Source organism: Colletotrichum godetiae, assembly GCF_030913485.1.
Source record: "Colletotrichum godetiae strain CBS 193.32 chromosome Unknown BDP55scaffold_24, whole genome shotgun sequence".
Lineage (NCBI taxonomy): Eukaryota > Fungi > Ascomycota > Sordariomycetes > Glomerellales > Glomerellaceae > Colletotrichum > Colletotrichum godetiae.
This window is the reverse complement of record NW_026851272.1, coordinates 653971-672859: the sequence shown is the minus strand read 5'-3', so window position 1 is coordinate 672859 and position 18889 is coordinate 653971. Positions and strand designations below refer to the sequence as shown.

General features: G+C 31.5%; 2 protein-coding genes across 2 annotated transcripts; one reads left to right on the top strand and one right to left on the bottom strand.

The window, feature by feature from the left end:
- Positions 1-12622: 12622 nt before the first annotated feature.
- BDP55DRAFT_174782 (ferric reductase like transmembrane component) lies at positions 12623-15291 on the bottom strand. Its single transcript, XM_060565774.1, has one exon. It carries the CDS (start codon positions 15066-15068, stop codon positions 13092-13094), a length of 1977 nt encoding a protein of 658 aa, XP_060428852.1. The 5' UTR covers positions 15069-15291; the 3' UTR covers positions 12623-13091.
- Positions 15292-17498: 2207 nt separating this feature from the next.
- On the top strand, positions 17499-18519 carry BDP55DRAFT_174742 (ctr copper transporter). The gene is made up of 3 exons (XM_060565773.1): positions 17499-17708; positions 17764-17794; positions 17896-18519. The coding sequence occupies exons 1-3, from the start codon at positions 17664-17666 to the stop codon at positions 18363-18365; spliced, it is 546 nt and encodes a 181-aa protein (XP_060428851.1). The 5' UTR covers positions 17499-17663; the 3' UTR covers positions 18366-18519.
- Positions 18520-18889: the final 370 nt, after the last annotated feature.

The window sequence follows — 18889 nt, the reverse complement described above, 5'->3', positions numbered from 1 at the left end:
TAAACTACGATTAGAATAATTAAGTAATATTATTACTAATAGCCTAATTCATATATAATAATATAGTTAGTAAAAGCATAAAAGAATCTCTATTTTACTTAAACTACGGATTCTAACTAATAATATATAAAAAAGCATAATAAGAATTATAAACTATAAAAATAATAATAAATATAACGAAACTTAAAAAAATCTAAAAAAAAGCATCTTTAAATCTCGAATTCGTATACCAACGTATAAAGAAAAACGTAAATAAATTAAAAATTAAAGGACTAACCTTAAAAAAAAGAAATAATACCTATCTTCTTTACCGTAACATTAAATTAAAACGACTAAACGATAAATTAAACTATAAAAAGCTTAGACCTTTCAAAATCATTTAGAAAGTCTTAAACGTTAATTATAAATTAAAACTCCTAAACATAATAAAGTATTATCTAATTTTTTATATTTTACTTTTTAAACTAATACTTAAAGGTTCATATATAGAAGACTATATTATTATAGAACTAAACAAACTAAAATATAAAATTAAATAAATTATCGATTATAAGGTTAAGAATGAAATACGAGAATTCCTAATTAAATAAAAAAACTATAAATATAAGGAAAATATATAAGAACTTATAATAAACCTTTAGAACTCCCGGTAACTCTTTAAAGACTACTAGAAAACTATATTAATAGACCTAAAAACGAGAACTTATTACTAATCCCGAAAATAAATTAGTCTATATTATTTAGAACTTATATAAACTATAACTCTTTAACTATTTTACGTTTATAAATATCTAATGCGGACTTTAGAGCGTTAAATTTATCTATCTTTTATATTTTATAACAAAAGGTCTCGGCTTAACGCTTATATATTAACCTTTAAATTCTTTAAATATAGGATAAACGACTAATAATAATAGCTATTAACGATTAAAAATAGACTAACTCTTTATAAAGCTTTAATAACTCCTTACTTACCTTTTCCTCCTTTTTATCCTATTCTCTTTACTAAATATTAAGTTTTTAAACTATAAAAGAACGTTAAAAGATATATAAAAAAATAATAATAAATAAACTTATAAATTAAAACTACTAATACCCCGTCGTAAAACTTCTTTACTTTAATATAAGTCCGATAATAAAAAGAACCTTTATTAAATTAATACGGGACCTTTATATAAAAATAACGAATATAAAGTATATCGATAATAACTAAATAAGCTTTAATAAATTTTAAAAGAGTAAAACGCTTACGATCCTTTATCTTTATTTTTCTAAATTTTACTTTAAAATTTAATTTTTTAATTTAACCTAATATTATATTAGTATATTTCGACAAAATACTTAACAATTCCCTAACCTAGGAATAGACGACCTATTTATAGGCCTAGAGGACTAGACCTTTAAGAGGAGGAATTAATATTACGACCTAATATATATAATAAGGCTAAGGTCTCGCCCTATAAAGCCTATAACGGCTACTATATTATATATATAAAAAAACGGATTTAGGATAACTCCTTTTAAATTAAAAGAACTATAGATAAATTATATAATAATAAAAAGGACTAATAAATAATAACGGGTCTATAAATAAGACTAATAAAATAAAAACGGTCTACCTTTATAAAACCGATATTATAATATCGGTCCTAATTATAAAAGAACTATTTAGATAGTATATAGGATTTATATATAAAATAGACTTAAGCCGGGCTTAAAGATAGATTTTTATAGCTTCTTTAATAATTAATTTAATATTAGATCTTATAATTATTTTTAACTATCTTTATTAATAACCTTTTAATAAGACTACGATTAATTACTAAAGCCTTACCTACTTTATAATTTATAAATATAGCTTTAAAGAAGCTATCTATAACTATAATACGCTATTTATTAATATCGTAGCCTTAACTTCTATAAACATACTTACTACGACTAGCTGGCCGTAATATAAAAGTAGTTAATAATAACTTAAAAATTTATTTATTTAAATATAAAAAAAGGGTAAAAAGAAAGTAAAGAAAGTAAAAGGGTATATATATATATATTATTATTATTATTATTATTATTATTATATAGGGGAAGTAATTGATAGGATATTATAAATAAAAGGCTTAGTTTTATAATAGTAGCTTTTTTAATAATTTTATCAAACTACTTTATTTAAAACGATTAAAATATTAAAAAGAAATTACTTACTTTTTTATTACGAGGTTAGTAAAATTAGAGAGAGTATAAGAATATAAAAAACCCTTGAATTATAATTATCAAATGCTAGGTGACGATATAATAATAATTTATATACACGATTAAATTAAAATAGTTAAAAAAGTAAATGACCTCTATTTAAGGGCCTTAAATAGATATTAAATTGAATAGGCCGTTTTTAAAATAGCTTTATTAATCTAGATATAATAAATAAACTACGAAATAAATCTTAATACCAAAATAGATTAGGAGGTCTTTTTTTATTTATTTATTTATTAAAATATATTAATTTTAAAGTATAGAAAAGAAAATATTAAAAAGTATTCTAAGGAATAAGGAAAAGAAAAATACCCTTATAGTTCTTTATTGAATAGAGTATAATCAATATTAATTTAGGGTTACTTTTTAAAAATAATAAAAAAAGGCCTATAGTTATTTTTTTAGTTTATTAATAAAATTATAAGAAGAAATAATTTAATACTAAATCGTTATCGATAAACTAAAAATTATAGTTTAAAAGATAGAATAGTTTTATGTATTTTATTTAAATTATAAAAATAATAATAACCGTACTAAGAATAAGAAGCGATCTAGTATCGAGTTAATAATATAAGAAAAGATTAATACTTTTAAAACCTATTTTAACTATTATAAAGGTCTTTATAGTTAAGAAATTATAATACTAAATAGCTACCGATAGGGGTTAGGCCGAGTAAAAGCTTTATAATATACTGCTCCTATAATAAGATAAGATATATAGCTTAATAATATTATAACTTACCGAACAACGTGTTAATAAAATAAAGGCTAAATATATTAAAAGTATTTATAAATACAATTTAAGGAAATTATATGATTAAAATAAATAATTTAGAAAATAAGGAGGTATAAGTATATTACCGGCGTTATTTATACTCTTTAAAGAGTCGGTATATATTAGGGCTATTATTAAGGGATAGGCCTTTAATTAATATATATTAAAGTCCCTTCTTTATACGAATTTAATAGTAAAAAGATAAAAATGAAACCGGCCTTATAATTAACGTTTTTTTATTAGACTTAAGAGGGTATTTAAAGAAAATCCGGTAATTATTTATTAAAGCCCTATATTTCAGAAATATAAAGGACTTGTTTTAATTTTCATATTTTATAGGACGGGAGGGTATAATAACTAATATAAAAATAAATGCTTAATATTATAATTAAATCTTTATTATAAAGCCGGCTATATTTATATAAAAGATTATTAAGAATAAAGAAAAGGTATATATACTCTATATTTATGGGGCTATAGTAAATATAGAGCCTTTAATAGTATTATTTAAAAAAAGAAATAAGGGTCTAATAATAATTATCTTTTAAAAATTATAAAATTAAGCAGCTATATTTAATAAAAATATAATAGTAAATCTATGAATTTTAAAGAAAGCTAAGTATAAATTCGACCTTTAAAAAGGTATAAGACTACTATATAGGCCTATATACCCCTTAGATAGATAATTATTTACAACATTAAAAGAATATATTATTAAGAACTCTTAATAATATTTATTTTTAAAAGGACGGATTCTTTAAGTTATATACAGATTATAAAGGGCTAAATAAGATTATATTTAAAAATAAAACCCTTTTTTTTCTATTGATAAGCTTTTAAATAGGCTTAAAGTGGCTTAATAGATTTTAAAGGTCGACATTAAGGACGTATATTATTATATTATAATTCAATTCATAAATAAATAAAAGATAATATTTAAAATAAAGTATAGTTATTTTAAATATATAGTAGTACCGTTCGGTCTTATAAATACGCTTATATTATTTTAAGTATAAATTTATTAAATGTGGTAGTTTTTTTCTAGCCTTACAGGTGTAAAAGATTAGCCTTAACGGGATTAACTTTTAAAGGAAATCATATGATATAATACGTAATTTAACTATATAATATATATAATATACCTTATATACGTACCTAACTTAATATAATAATTTTGATTTAAAATTATTATTTAAGTTAACTTTATAAAAACGCTCTATATTATAAAAAGAAGAGATTGTTTCAAAGGTCTATAGACCCTAATAAAGAAGGAAACTATTATATTAAATTTGGCTACCTATATAGGCTAGTACTAAGAGGTTTTATATATATTAGAGTAAGTAAAATTAGCTATTCAGGCGTTGGATTATATAGCGGAAAGTTAGGCGAAAGTTAGTAGTTAGGAATATAGTATAATATACCTAGTTTTCCCGTTATATAATATATCGTATATATTAGTGCCCCGGCAGATGCCTCCGCCGAGGGGATAAATTTATTAAATATTTAGTAACTTATTAAATATATATTATAAAGTATATATAAATAATATCCTAATTTACTTTAAAAATAAAAACTAATATATAAAGAACCTAAAGAGAACTTTTGAGAGGTTAAGAGCGTTTTATTTACACATTAAATTAAATTAATATAACTTTTATTAATGAAAAATAGAATTTTAAAATATATAATTATTTTAAAAAGAAAATTAATAAATAAAGAACCGAACATAGCTTATTTTTCAATAAGAGCCGCTATTTATATTTTGAGAAATATAGGTATTTTGAGGATTTTATTATTTTCTGTAATAAATTTATGTTAAAATATTTAAATATAATATTGCTAATAATAAGCCTCTTAAAAGGAAGTAAGTTTAAAAGAAAGAGCGGCGAGTTTTTTAATTTAATAAAGCCTAAGCCGTATTTAATAAATTAAAAAAGGCCTTTATATTAATAATAATATTATATTATTAGGACCTTATTAGAGATATTAAAGTAAAAATAAACAACTTTTAAAAGGTAATTTTAAATATCCTATCTTAATTTATAAATATTAAATAGCGCCCTATAGCCTATTCTAATTAAAAACTCATTAAAATAAAGTTAAAATAGGCTATAAAATAATAAGAACTTTTAACTATTATAGAGAGCTTAAATTATTGAATAAAATACTTTTAAAAAACTACAAAATAGTTTATAATACTTATAGATTATTAAATATTTAAAAGGGAATTAATATATAGGTATAAGGAATTAATATACGGGCATGATAGCTACGTACTGTTATTAGCTTAAAAATATGTATAGATTATAAATATTTCGTCCTAAAGGTAGTAAAGGCTCCCTTATTAATATATTCTTATCTTAACAAATTTATATAAAATAGATTTCTATTAAATTATATTATATTTATCTTTAGTTTTTATTTTTTATATAAAAACCCCTGTTTTTATTTAAAGCTCTTTATTAATTAGCTATTAGTTAATATCTTAATAATATGGTATTTTATATTTAAGTTTTAACTAGATATTTCTTCCTAAACCCTTATATTTTTTATTAAGTTTATTTTAAATATATCTCTATATAATTAACTTTATTTATATATTATTTACTTTATTTTTTATATCTCTTTATAATAATATAGATATTTATAAGTAAATAGGTAGCGGATAAATAACAAATCCTATCGAAGCCCTATTTAGATAATCGCTTCTATTGAAGGACGGCCTTGTTATTATTATTAATTAATATTTTTATTCGTACCTTTTTTTTTTTAAATACTTACTTATAATACCTATCTATTAGTTTATATTTTTATAGATTTCTTTATACCGAGTTTATTAGATTAACTTTTAATATATAGGTATAATAAGGTTATAAATTAGCTATTTTTTTATTACCCTTTTTTATATAAGCTTTATAATAATCGCCTTATTATAACTTCTTAATAAACGGCCTTATTAAGTTATTTTTAAGGTCATTAATAGTGTTTTTAAATATTAGTCCCCTAAATTATTATCCTTTTATATAATAAATTAAATAAAAATAGGCTATATTCTATTTTTTAATTTATTATAAAGGGAAATAATAATCTTAAGGTTTAAAATCCGATAATACGGATCTTTAAAGGATATTTCCCTTAATTTTAAATAAAGATAGACATCCTATTTCATAAAAAACGTCTTAATTATAAGCTTTATATAAATTATATAGTAATAAAAAATACTTAATTTTACTAAAATAAAATAATTATCTATATAATCTGTAATAAGAGGGGGCCGTAAATAATTACCGATCAGTAATACTATCTTTATTATCTGATATTATTTTTTAATTAACTTTATATATTTTAAAAAAAGATATATTTTAAAGTTTATTTAAATATTTTAAACTAGCTTTAATATATTAATAAGTAATTAATACCTTATCCTCTATATAAAACTATATAAACCGTAACTCTTAATCTCGAATTATATTTTATATAATATCAACGAATCGGTATAAATAACTTAAATTATTAAAAAAATAGCCTTTAATATTATTATTATTAAACTCGGTCTTTAAGGTAATATAAATATTAAAATTTTAATGTTTTTAAATATAATACCGAGCTTATTGAGCTTTAATAGGAAGGTATATTCTATAAAAATAATATAATATTAGCTATTAATTATCGAATTTCTTATAAAGACTAGCCTATATTTTCTTATAAATTATTTTAGTCTTTATATAAGTAATAAGCTTTTATATTATAAATAGTTTATAATATATATAAAGGATTGAATTATTAGTAAGTATATAAATATATACCTAGTCCTCGTTACTTAATTCCGTTTTTAATATTTTTAAGGGCTTATTATTATTTTTATAGTCCGAGCTATTATTAATACCTTTTACTCGTTTTTATTTATTTATTTTTATTTAATTTTAAATATAACGTTAAAGTTAATATAATAGATATAGAGCTATTATTATATATTAACGAACTTATAAATTAAGGCGGCCTTTATCTACTTATTAAAGTCGGTAATAATAATATTTAATAAGTAAATTAAATATTAGTTAAGTAATTAATAGATACTCTCTATAAAGAACTACATCCTTTTTAATTTCTCATTATTAATAAGGCCGAACGCTATATTAAAAATAAATTTAATATACGTCTAGCTAATAGCTTAAAATAGCGGAAATTTAAAACAATTTATATTATATATATTATTAAAGCTGATTATCTCTAGAAAGTACCTCTATATTAAAAATAAAATAAGAATATTTACATTAAACTAATAAGCCGGTCCGGCTTATTATTAACTTATTTTATAATATATAATATTTCTTATTTATTAAAGAGCTTTATTAGAGCGGCTATTAGTAAGTAGCTATTTAGTTTTTATTTATTTATAAGGATTTTAATATTATAAATATTCTATTAAATAAATACGGAATTTAAGAACTATTTCTAAATAGAATAATAATATAAACGTTACGGGCTTTAATATTAACTTAGCAGCTAGTGGCTTTAATAGTATTTTTGATTAATAGTATAAGCCCCTAATATAAAGGATATATTAAAAAACTAAGGTTTAGTCCATAATTATATTAGGTATACTCGGCTTTAACATAGTATTATAAAAACTAAGCGCCCTCTTTCTTTATTTTAATAATAATTATCTATTTATATCTATATTTTTACGACTTTCGCTAATATAACCCTTTACCTTTAATAGGCCGCAGTTTATTAAAACGGTCGTATTAAAACGTATATTTTATTTTTTTATTTTTATATATATATTTATATTAATATATAATATTAAACCCGTTTTTTTTAATAAATATATTAATTTAGTTAAATAGGGTATTAATTATAAGCTCTAGGTTATCTAGAACTTATAAATCTAGGATTAAGTTAGGTAAAGGTAAAAATAAGTATTAACCTAAAAAATAAGAACCTTATAATAATAAAGTTAGTAAGTTTATTTAAAAATTAATAAAAAAATACTTTATATAATAAAAAAGAGAATATAATAATAGAGATAATAATATAGATATATTAAATAGGTATAATAAATAACCCTATCTTTATCGCTATCGTCGAACTTATTTAAAAGAATTAAATAATTCTATAATTGATTATCGGCTTTCCCTTATTATTTCTTTTATTAAATATAATCTAAATATAAAATCTTATATAGAGGCTACTTATTTAGGTCGATATTTTTTATCTTATAAAATAGATTTATAAATAGGATATAATAAAAATAAACCGTATTTTAAGCTAAATATTAATATAATTATTTAATAACTTTAAATAGTATTTATTAAGGGGAATTGATATATAGGCGTCGCAAATTAATATACGGGCGTCGCTCTTATACGGGCGTCGCTATTCGACCTTTTAATTAGTTTAAAAAAATAGTACCTCCTTATAAAGGCGGTAAGGGTAACTATATTAATATAGCTATTCCTACTATCCTTTCTAACTTAAGCTCTAGTTTGAAATTTATAAAAGCTAAATTATAATAATATAAGCTTTTATAAATCTTAAATAGATAAGGCTTCCTTTTACTATATACTTAAGATATATAAAGAGTAAATTATAACGACGTTAATATTATATAACCCTTAAAATAGCCTATTATCTAACTATTTTTTCCGATATAGTTATAAAGATTTATTATTATTATAAACTACTTCCTACTAGCTCCGTTTCCTCTAAATACTAGGCTATATTAGCTGTTTATTTATATAATTCCTTATTATTCTCCCCCTATTAAGAACGCTAGACTAGCTCCTTATTTATCGCTAGGATAAGATTAATATTTAGTTTTAATTTAACTAACTTATCTTTTTTATAAGTTTAGTTAATATCGACTTATTTTTATTCCTAAATAGGCGGCCTTACTTCTTATTACTTACGCTTTAATTACTATAAGTAGTACAGGCTTAATTAGCTAACCGGCCTTCTTTAAAGAAGGTTAATTATAATAAAATAGGCTATACTACGTTCTTTAACTTACCGCGGAAGGATATAATAATCTTAAAATTAAAGATCCGGCAGTATAGATTTAAAGAAGATATTTTTTAAAAATACCACTAAGGATATACCTCCTACTTATTAAAAATAAGCAAATTTAATATTTTAAAATAGATTTTATAATAATATAGGATACCCAGCTTAATCAAAACAGTATAATCTAAACTATAATATCTAAAGGGGGCTAAGAATAGCCTCTTACTAAATAATATTACTTTTTTTATAAGCCGGCCTTATGTCCTAATTAAGGTAAAATATTTTAAAAAAAATATTATTTAAAGTTCGCCTAAGTACTTAAAGCAAGTACTTATATACTCCCGGCCTATAAGTACCTCGTCCTCTATATAAGCCTAGCGAAAGCATAGCTCTTAATTATTAATTATATCCTATATAATATCGATAAGCTAATATAAGTAATTAAGACTATTTAAAAGATAACCTTTAATATTATTATTACTTAATTTAATACTAGAGGTAATATAAATACTAAAATTCTAGTATTTTCGGATAGAGTAACGGGCCTATTATATTTTTAAAAGTAAGTATATTATATAAAGGTACTAAAGGATTAGGCATTAGTTATTAAACTCTTTATAGAGCTTAATCTAGGCTTTCTCGAAAATATACTTAGTTTTAATAAAAACAATAAGCTTCCATATTATAAAGACCCTACGATACGTATAAGGGGGAGGCTTATTAATAGGTATATTAATATAGGCCTTATCTTTATTACTTAATATAGCTATTACTTATATTAATAACTAATATCCCTCGTTATTAGACCTACTATTATTACTACTATAGCTACGGTCCTTAACCTATTTTTACTTAGCTCTAAATATAATATTAAAGTTAATATAGTAAATATAAAGTTATTATTAAATATCCGGGAACTATTTATTTAATATAGCCTTTATCTATTTATTATAGTCTATAATAATAATAATAGGATAACGGACTAAGTATTAGTCTATAAATTAGCGGATATTTACCGAAAGAAACTGGAAACCCTTTAATTTTTCGTTATTAATAAAGCCGAATACGGTATTATAAATAGATCCGAAGTAGGTCTACCTAATAGCCTAAAAGAAAGGGAGTTTAAAGTAATTAATATTATAGGTATTATCGAAACTAATTACTTTAGGGAATCGCTTTTATATTTAGAGATAATAAGGAAAGGTCTAGATAAGGCTAATAAGGCGGTTTAACTTATTATTTATCTATTTTACTATATATAGGATATCTTACTTATTAAATAGCTTAATTAATATTATAATTAATAAATATCTAACTAATTTCTTTCGGCTTATATAAGCCCTAGTATTATAAATATCTTACTAAATAAATAAGGACTTTAAAAACTATTTTTAAATAACAGTATATATATTATAAGCCCGAATCCTAACTCGCTAGCTTATAATTTTAATAATATCCTAAATTACTTCAGTAAGCCTATAATATAAAGGGTATATAGAGGCTTTAAAGCTAGGGCTATAATTATATTAATTATGCTAGGGGTCTAGATAATAACGTAATAGCTATTTATCCTTCTCTTAAGCCTTAGTAATAACTTATTATTTATAACCGTATTTACGAAATTTACGCTATTAAATACTAACGTCTTCTATAGGCCTAGGCTTATTAAACCGATTATATTAAAAGGTATATTAAATAATTCGGCCTCGAATTTTATACTTATTCCGTTTTATAATATTAAATCTATTAGCCTTTATAAAATTATTAACTTAGTTAAAAAGGGTATTATAGGTTTACTTTAGATTATTAAGAATCGGTAGGTTTAGGATTTAAGTTATAAAAGGAAAAGAGGATCGGTTATTTAGAATATAGTAGGAGGTTATAATTCGGAAAGACGCTATATTTTAAATAAAGGATAGCCGTAAAGGTAAATAAGGTAATAGGTTAACTTAAAGACCTTATATTTCTTACTATTAATAAATATATTTTTATTATCGGAATAGTACCGTTATTAATTATTAATTAGTCTTAATAACCTATTTAATAAGTTAAAAAGTATTATTAAACTGCTTTATTATAGGATAAAAAGGTTACTAGAACTATTTATTAAAAAGAGAGGGATTATACTCTAGATAAAGTTATAGGAGGGTAGTCCGCTAGGTTTTCGTTATTCCTTTAAAGAAATAATAAATAAAATATAATATAAGCTCTATATTAAAGTAATTATTTATAAAAAGTTATATATTTTATAATATACCGGCTAAGAGCTCGGTAATAAGGTTACGTTACCCTTTAAAATTACTAACTTTATAAAATTAGTTAATACTAGGGCGGCTATTTTTTAAAAAGGGAGATAATAATAGTTAGCCGGATAATAATAGGAGGCCGTAATTAATTAATAATCGCTTTTATAAAAAGGAAAATCTCTTAATAAAGGTATTATTTTAAGATTAGCCTTAGGGAACGTCTTTAACTTTAATTATAAAAGCTATTATAGGTAAATACTATAAGTTAGATTTCAAGGCTTAATAATATAACCTAAACGTAAAGGGAGTAAAAGAATAAAGGCTTAGGATACTTTATAGGTATCTAATAGAATTTAATTATATTAATAAATTTTTTTTATACTATTTAAAAGGTCGAATAGCGATGCCCATATAAGAGCGACGCCCGTATATTAATTCCCTATTTTTATTATAAATAAAAAGAGCTATTTTTAAAAATAAAGAATTATAAAGATTTATTAATAATTATTAAATTTATAATACCAGGCTTATTAATAAAATAGGGCTACTAATTAATAATAAGTTATATAATAAATAGCTATTTAAAGGTTAAAGCTTGAAAAAAGGGGGTAATTATAGAAGTATTTAATATATAAATACTTAATTAGGCCTAATTTAATTATAAAGTTATAATTAAGGCTTAATATAGCCTAGTTATAAGGCTATAGTTAAGGCTTAGTAAATCTTTAATAAAGCTTAATTTAAAAAGAAAGCCTAATTTTTATAATAGTTCTATAAAAACGTTAAGCTTAAGTTTATTTAATATACTAGACCTACTTTTTATATCTTTCCTAGCTATAGTACTTAGCTATACCCTTTATAATATAGTTTTAATTCATTTTATATATTATAATTAAATTAATTTATAGAAAATTTAAAAGGTTATAAAGAGGACGTTATTTATTATAATACGTCGCTCGCTATATAAGTACGTTATATTAAAACCCCTTTTTATATAAATAATTTAAAATCTTTTATAATAATTTAAAATATAAAGATAATATAGTTTTTATTTAAAAAGAAAATATTATTATATGAAAAAATTTAAAAAATAAAAAGTATAAAAGAAAAGAAAAGTGGGCGATTTATTATAATAGGCGACTTACTATATATATACGTTAGTTATATTATATATTATATTATATACTTTCTTTAAAAATTCCTTTTATCAAATATTTTATACTCATAAACCTAAAAAAAAATTTACTATAACTATATATATAATAATCATTTGAACGAAAACAATTCAGGTGTAAAAAGATAAATTTATAAAGATATTAAAATAATAATAATAATAATAATAATAGGTAGAGTGAGCTGTTATTTAAAAGATGGCTTTGCCTCTACTATTAACTACTTAGTATAAGTCTCTATAATTACTAGAGGCCTTAATAGCATTATGAAATAGCTTTGGCTAGACCTTTACAAGCCTTGAATACCTACTTAGGTGCTCGCTTTTACATCGGGGGAATCGACAAGCTTCGTCTAATTCTTTCTTCCACATCCCCGTCACAAAACTAGGAAACAAATGTTAATTTTCATACCAATCAAACAGCTTCGTAATACCCCCATAGATATACACCAAAGATATGATCTCTCCAAAACTTTTCACCCATTACTCAAGGCGCAGCTTCAAGGTAGACAGACGTAAACATATTCAAGTAAAAGCTGCGAAATAGCTCATCTAGGGTATAATTTAACTCATAAGGCTTCAAATGCATTCCACATCAACATAAACCACAACATCGGTCACAAATTGGGCTGTCCTGCTGTAATCATCGCTCCATACGCTCGTCATGGATGAGTGATACGTTGTACCGCTCTTCGCGGTTCCAGACCTTGCCCACCGAGTTACACTGAGCCACCGCCTGTCGCATGTCGGACATCAAACCGCCAGGGCCACTAGCGAAGACCGCCGTTCGCCCAGCCACGGTGGCATCGACAAATTCTCGGACAACTGTCGCCAGCTCGGGATGGCGGCGGGTGTCGTTGACACGCACCTGGTCTATCGCCCGAGCCGACACCTGTACTTGCTTTTCACCCGAGCTATTGCCAGCATCAGACGAAGACTCCGACTCCGAGAGGTCTCCGGATTGTCCGGGGCGAGTGAGGGCATCGCGGGAGTCGCGTGTGGCAAAGAGGCGAACCACCACCTTTGGGCCTTGCTCAGCTTCCAAAGCATCAAGCTCAGACTGCACCCAGGCTACGTCGTTCGTATGTCTTACAACCCAGATGAGTTCGAGCTTTCTGGATGCCCCGGAGTGCTTCTTCAGACTCATCAAAACGGGGAGAACATATGTGATACCTGTGCCACCAGCGACACACAGAATGTTGACGTCTGACGTGATGTTTCTCAAAATCGGGTCGCCATAAGGTCCAGTCAAGACAACGGGAGTGGTTGGACCGGCGGTACCCTTCTCAACAGGACCTGCAGCGAGCTTACGTGCAGCAATCTGAGCAACCTTTTTCGTCTCGCCACCTTTGGCGCGGAAAATGTAGGAATGTTTCGTTCTCCCGTTCACAGTAGTAGGGGCGTTGAGGGGCGTGAAGGGATGCGATTGCCAAATGCTGCTCTCGCTGAAGCACAGGTAGAAGTGCTGGCCAATCTTCCAGGCATCGTGGGGGTGACTGAAGTCGAGTCGGACAACGTCGCCGTTCTCGGGATCGGGAAATACTGTCATGGCTGCCTGTGCAGCAGAGAAGCCCATACCCTTGCCCTCAATGAAGTTGTGATGCATCAACGCAGTTCTGACAACACGGGCAAAGCGGTCCATGAACCAGATAACGAGAGCCGGAATCATGAAACACTCCAGGTTCTTCCAGTGACCGATGCAAGCACCTACGTACAACATGGCGAGCACGTAGTGTGACTTGCGGAAAAATTCGTAGCCAGTCAGACGGATGACTGGGGGCAAGCTGAGGATATAGAGGGCCATGAGGAAGAATAAGGCGATGCAGCCCCAAATCATATAAAGCTGGGATATCCATTCTTTGGCAACCGTAGGCTGAGGCTGATAGAGACGAACCTCGATCACCAGCCAGCCGATCGTGTGCAGACTGGACTGGACAACGATGATGTAACCAACCCAGCGGTGAAGAAAGTTGAAGTTTTGGTAGGGAACGCCAGTAAGAAGGGAGAGAATCGACTCCCGTGTCGAGAAGAGGACGGACAGAGGCGTGAGGGCATAGGCAAGTATTCCAATACGATCAGACCAGGGGCCGAGACTGACTCTGGTGTTGTAGACGCCTGGCATCTTCTTAACGGGGGTGATCCAGGTGTTGTAGACAATACCGACAAAGGAGAAGATCAAGAGATAGCCGGACAATACGGCCAAGATCAACACCTGCAGGCGGGTAGTTCTACCGAAGATGGAACGGACGCTGTCGGGGAGGAGGTATCGGTTGATTGCGGACGAGGTCGTCTGGCGGAGACGGTTGAGGAAGCTCTGGCTTGCACGAGTATCCTCGAGAAGAGCAGCACGAAGGACATCCTCCTCAGAGAGGGATGGAAGTGCTCGTCGACCAATGGCCCATATTAATAAGATGGCGCCAATGACTGCCCACATAATACCGACATATAGCATGCCCAAATCGTGAGAATGGTAGACAACGTCAAGATAGGCGCAGGACCCGGCGTCGTTCGTACACGGGAGGGCTCGATCCACGTAGCCCCAGTGAGGTTCTATGGTAGTGGCATCGCTCAGATTCTGGATATGACGGGCCGCCACATGGGTCTTGAGTTGAGAATCCATGGTGTTGATGGAGGTGTTGTGAGACGACCGAGGGTCGGGCTGTATCTTGTGACAGCGCTCAGCGCCGTCTTAACACCTCGACTCTTTGGAGATATTCTGCTTTGAGAGAGATGCTAGTGCGCAGATGGTTGAGGTGGTAGACGTATGTGTAAATGCCGTCGTATTGTCAGTCTCAAGACAACATCAGGTTGCATGAGACGAGAGCAAAGAGTGTTAGATTTTGCAACATGGAAGGAGGATATTGTGAACGATAGCGTGGACAGGTGTCGGTGGGCGGTATGGTAGAGGATGAGGGCAGATGTGAGTGAATGACAGCCAGCGAGGTAGAGACTCTTAAAGGTAGGGTGGTGTGGCACCGGTGATGCAGCGTAGTAACATAATCCGAGTAGAAGAAACGGGACCAGGCGGGATTTGAGAAGGTTTCTAGGAGCTCGTCACGGCGGGTTATGGGATTTTCAAGGTGGCTAGTTAATCTAGGGGTCTTGGTAATGTTTCCGGGTTTGGGGCGGCTCCGCGATGTCTGGAGCCGGAAGGAGGGCTACGGAACCACTGGTGTCACTCTTAAGAGAATCTCCATATTGAAACCCGCTTATACAGTTGCTTTTTGAGCAAGTTTCTGTGTCATCAAGAATGGCTGCGCTGAGTTTGGCCAAGGCAATAATTACTTCCCGGTTCTGGAGGGTGATGGGAGGGTCTGGCCAGATTCAAAGATCTACGTAGTAATGCTACCTTCGCAAAAGGAACGAGGGTCCTTGGACTGTTTCTAGAGCACATTAGCGGGGAATGAGCCGGAAGTGAGCACGTTAGGAGACCCATGGTGAACAGGCTGTTTAGAATGTGGGAGGACTGAGAGAACAAATGCTTGAAGGTAGCAATCTATGAGCGAAAAGGGCAACATGAGCCGGATGAAGTGAGCGATAGTACCATGAAGGTGTTGTAAAACACGGAAAACATGATCGTGTGGTGAAAGGGAGTGAGCAAGTTGAGCATCTTTGAGCAAGTTTCTGTTGGAAAGCGGGTCTGGACTGGGGTATCGCGTGGGAATCGAACTACAAGACCCACCGTGGCGTGTGGGGCCGGGCTGCAGGAGCGGCGCGGCTCTCGGGACCGTCAAGGTTCTTCCTGCCATGTTTGCCCTCATCCCGAACTCCCAGTCACCTCTGCTGCGAACCTTGGACTCACCAAACCTCTTTACGTTGTCAGGTTGTGAAGGCCACCTCCAGCTTGTCCAAGCCATTGCCTCTTTGGGCGCCGAGTCGTTGTTTCCAGCAGGGCGGATCAACCTCAATAAGGTATGCTCTAGGGCTGGCTTAATAGGCTGAATGCTCACCCGAGATGGTTTCGGCGGAACCTGGCAAACGGGAGACCCACACTCGGGTCGGGTGGCTTTTGCGATCACCGTCAATTGAACGACGAAAGCGTTGTGAAATACAATATCCGTAGGTACTCAAGATATCTCTCTATGCAAACCAGGAAACCGAAATCAACTCATTGAAGATGCGCCTGGGGGGGTTGAGTTGCTTGTCATCAACAAGTATTGTCATTGCAGCCATACTGCACAGTACCTTAGGATCGAGTCGCATATTGCAACCGCTTGTGAATTCTAATCTGGCTCGATTTCGGTGGCAAAAGAGTTGAATCGCTCTCCACCTAGATTGGAATCGTTTTCGGAAACACTCTCAGTCTGTTGCCGTCCGGCAGCTTTAGTTAAGACCAAGTAAGGTGCTAATGATGTCTTCTCCTTCTCAGTTTCCCTTGGCGAACGCTGAAGCCAAATTAGCGTGAGCAAGATAGAGGGTCTGCTGTCGTAATACGGATACTTGTCAATTATCCAACGCACAGCCGTCCTATACCAACGTAACATCATTTTCGTTGACCAGCATGAGTGGAACCCTTGTAATCGTCAAAAGCGAAAACAGACAGTCCCAAAGTCCTTACTCAATCCTTCCATACTCGTGTCCCATGCCGACCCCTCTTGAAACTTGCGCAGCACCACCATTGTCGTTGACTGACCAGGATCTGCTAGCCATATTTGCGCTAACCCATAAGTAGTGACACCCCCCTCCGCATACCTTTTTGCCCTCTCTTTGCGTTATGTGTGCCATTTTTGCTCTTCTCCAGGTCCCTGTCACTTCTACAGTTCCGCAATCGCTGATCGTTCCGCCCGTGCTGACCCTGTACCTGTGGGACGTCCCTTCAACTCTCTCACATCCACCCACTATCCATCCAGCCTCCAGGCCAACTCCGGGTCTCGAGCCCGTATAGATATCGAGCGATTCCAGCGCGGACGGCCTGCGGGGTGGCCACCGACATCCTTTCTCCGCCAGCCAGTGCTCAACAACACCAACCTGAACCAATCCTCACCACCAGTTGCCTCGCATCTGCTCAATCGCCCTCGATAAAGATCCTCTCAATCGACCGCCCCAACCGATCGCATCGCATCCCGTTCGATCGTACCTGCGACACCCGAAGTGTATCTGCTACTCTCATACTCTGAATAGCCTCATCCGACGCCAGGCTCCACTACATCCACTAGCTCGACCTTTTCTCTTCTACCTTCACACACGAGCTTCTAGCTTGCCAAACTAGCCCATCATGGACCACAGTTCGATGGCCAGCTCGACGGACTGCAAGATGTCTGTATGTTACTATCCCCGGCCTCCGAGTACATGTGCTAGACTAACGGGACGACTAGATGTTATGGAACTGGTACACCATTGACGCATGTAAGTACAATGAGCGCATCTTGTCGAGGCAAATACCAGTGTTCTGGTGTATACCCTCTCATGGTCGGGAAACGATGGAAGCTAATGATTCGATGCGATAGGTTTCCTTGCGTCCTCATGGCAGATCAAAAACGCCGGCATGTTCGCCGCCAGCTGCATCGGCGTCGGTCTGCTCACCGTCTTCCTCGAAGTATTCCGCCGACTCGGAAAAGAATACGATGCCCTCATCCAGCGCCAGTTCCAAGCCCGCGCCGCCGAACTTCAAGCCCGCATGCCCAAGGAGACGGACTGCCCCGCCGTCGTCGCTCCGCAGACGCTCGTCTTCCGCGCGTCGCCGCTGCAGCAGCTCATCCGATCCGTCATCCACGCCGCCACGTTTGGATTGGCATACATTGTCATGTTGCTAGCCATGTACTACAACGGCTACCTCATCATTTCCATCATAATCGGCGCTGGCCTGGGCAAGTTTCTTTGCGACTGGCTCGTTATTCGTGTCACTCTGGAGGCCCTTGCGCCAGCAGCTCCCAACAATATTGTCGGGATCGAGGAGCCAAGTGTCTGCTGCGGTTGAGAGGATGGCTGTCCTGGTCGAATTCGCATTCTGATTTTACAACGGGCGTTCGGAAAAGCGTCTTATGACGGGGCGTTTGTGGCGCGGCATGTCTGCTATTTGTCGCATGAGGTTCGATCTTCCTCGGGCTGGGAGCAATTTACAAGGTGCCCAATCTTCGTGCACATAATGAATAAATACCCCCTGTCTCTTTCGTTCGCCCTCCTGTTCGTCCCGCTATTTCTCGGTTCATTGTGATACCAATGGTGAAGTTGCTTACTATTGCAGATATGAATCTAGCTACTTCTCTCGCAGGCCCAAGATCTAGGCACAGTAGTGAGCCGTGTTCCGTTCGTCCAAGGATTGAGCAATGCTGTGGCTTCGAAGACTCAGTTGAACTGCCCCTTTCTATTTGTCCACAATAGTGGCCTAGTAAGCCTATACTCTCTTGCTGTTCGTCGACCCACCGGACAACGATGGTTTGGATTCATCATATATACATGACATGGCCCAAGTAGACGTGCCGTAGACCCAAGCAGCCGCTG

What these genes read in the sequence shown, in the direction of transcription:
- BDP55DRAFT_174782 (XM_060565774.1), bottom strand. Translation starts at nt 15,068, where the DNA reads ATGGATTCTCAACTCAAGACCCATGTGGCGGCCCGTCATATCCAGAAT.
- BDP55DRAFT_174742 (XM_060565773.1), top strand. Translation starts at nt 17,664, where the DNA reads ATGGACCACAGTTCGATGGCCAGCTCGACGGACTGCAAGATGTCT. An exon ending in CGACGGACTGCAAGATGTCT is followed by an intron (nt 17,709 to 17,763) that starts GTATGTTACTAT and finishes CGGGACGACTAG; the next exon opens with ATGTTATGGAACTGGTACAC. An exon ending in CTGGTACACCATTGACGCAT is followed by an intron (nt 17,795 to 17,895) that starts GTAAGTACAATG and finishes TCGATGCGATAG; the next exon opens with GTTTCCTTGCGTCCTCATGG.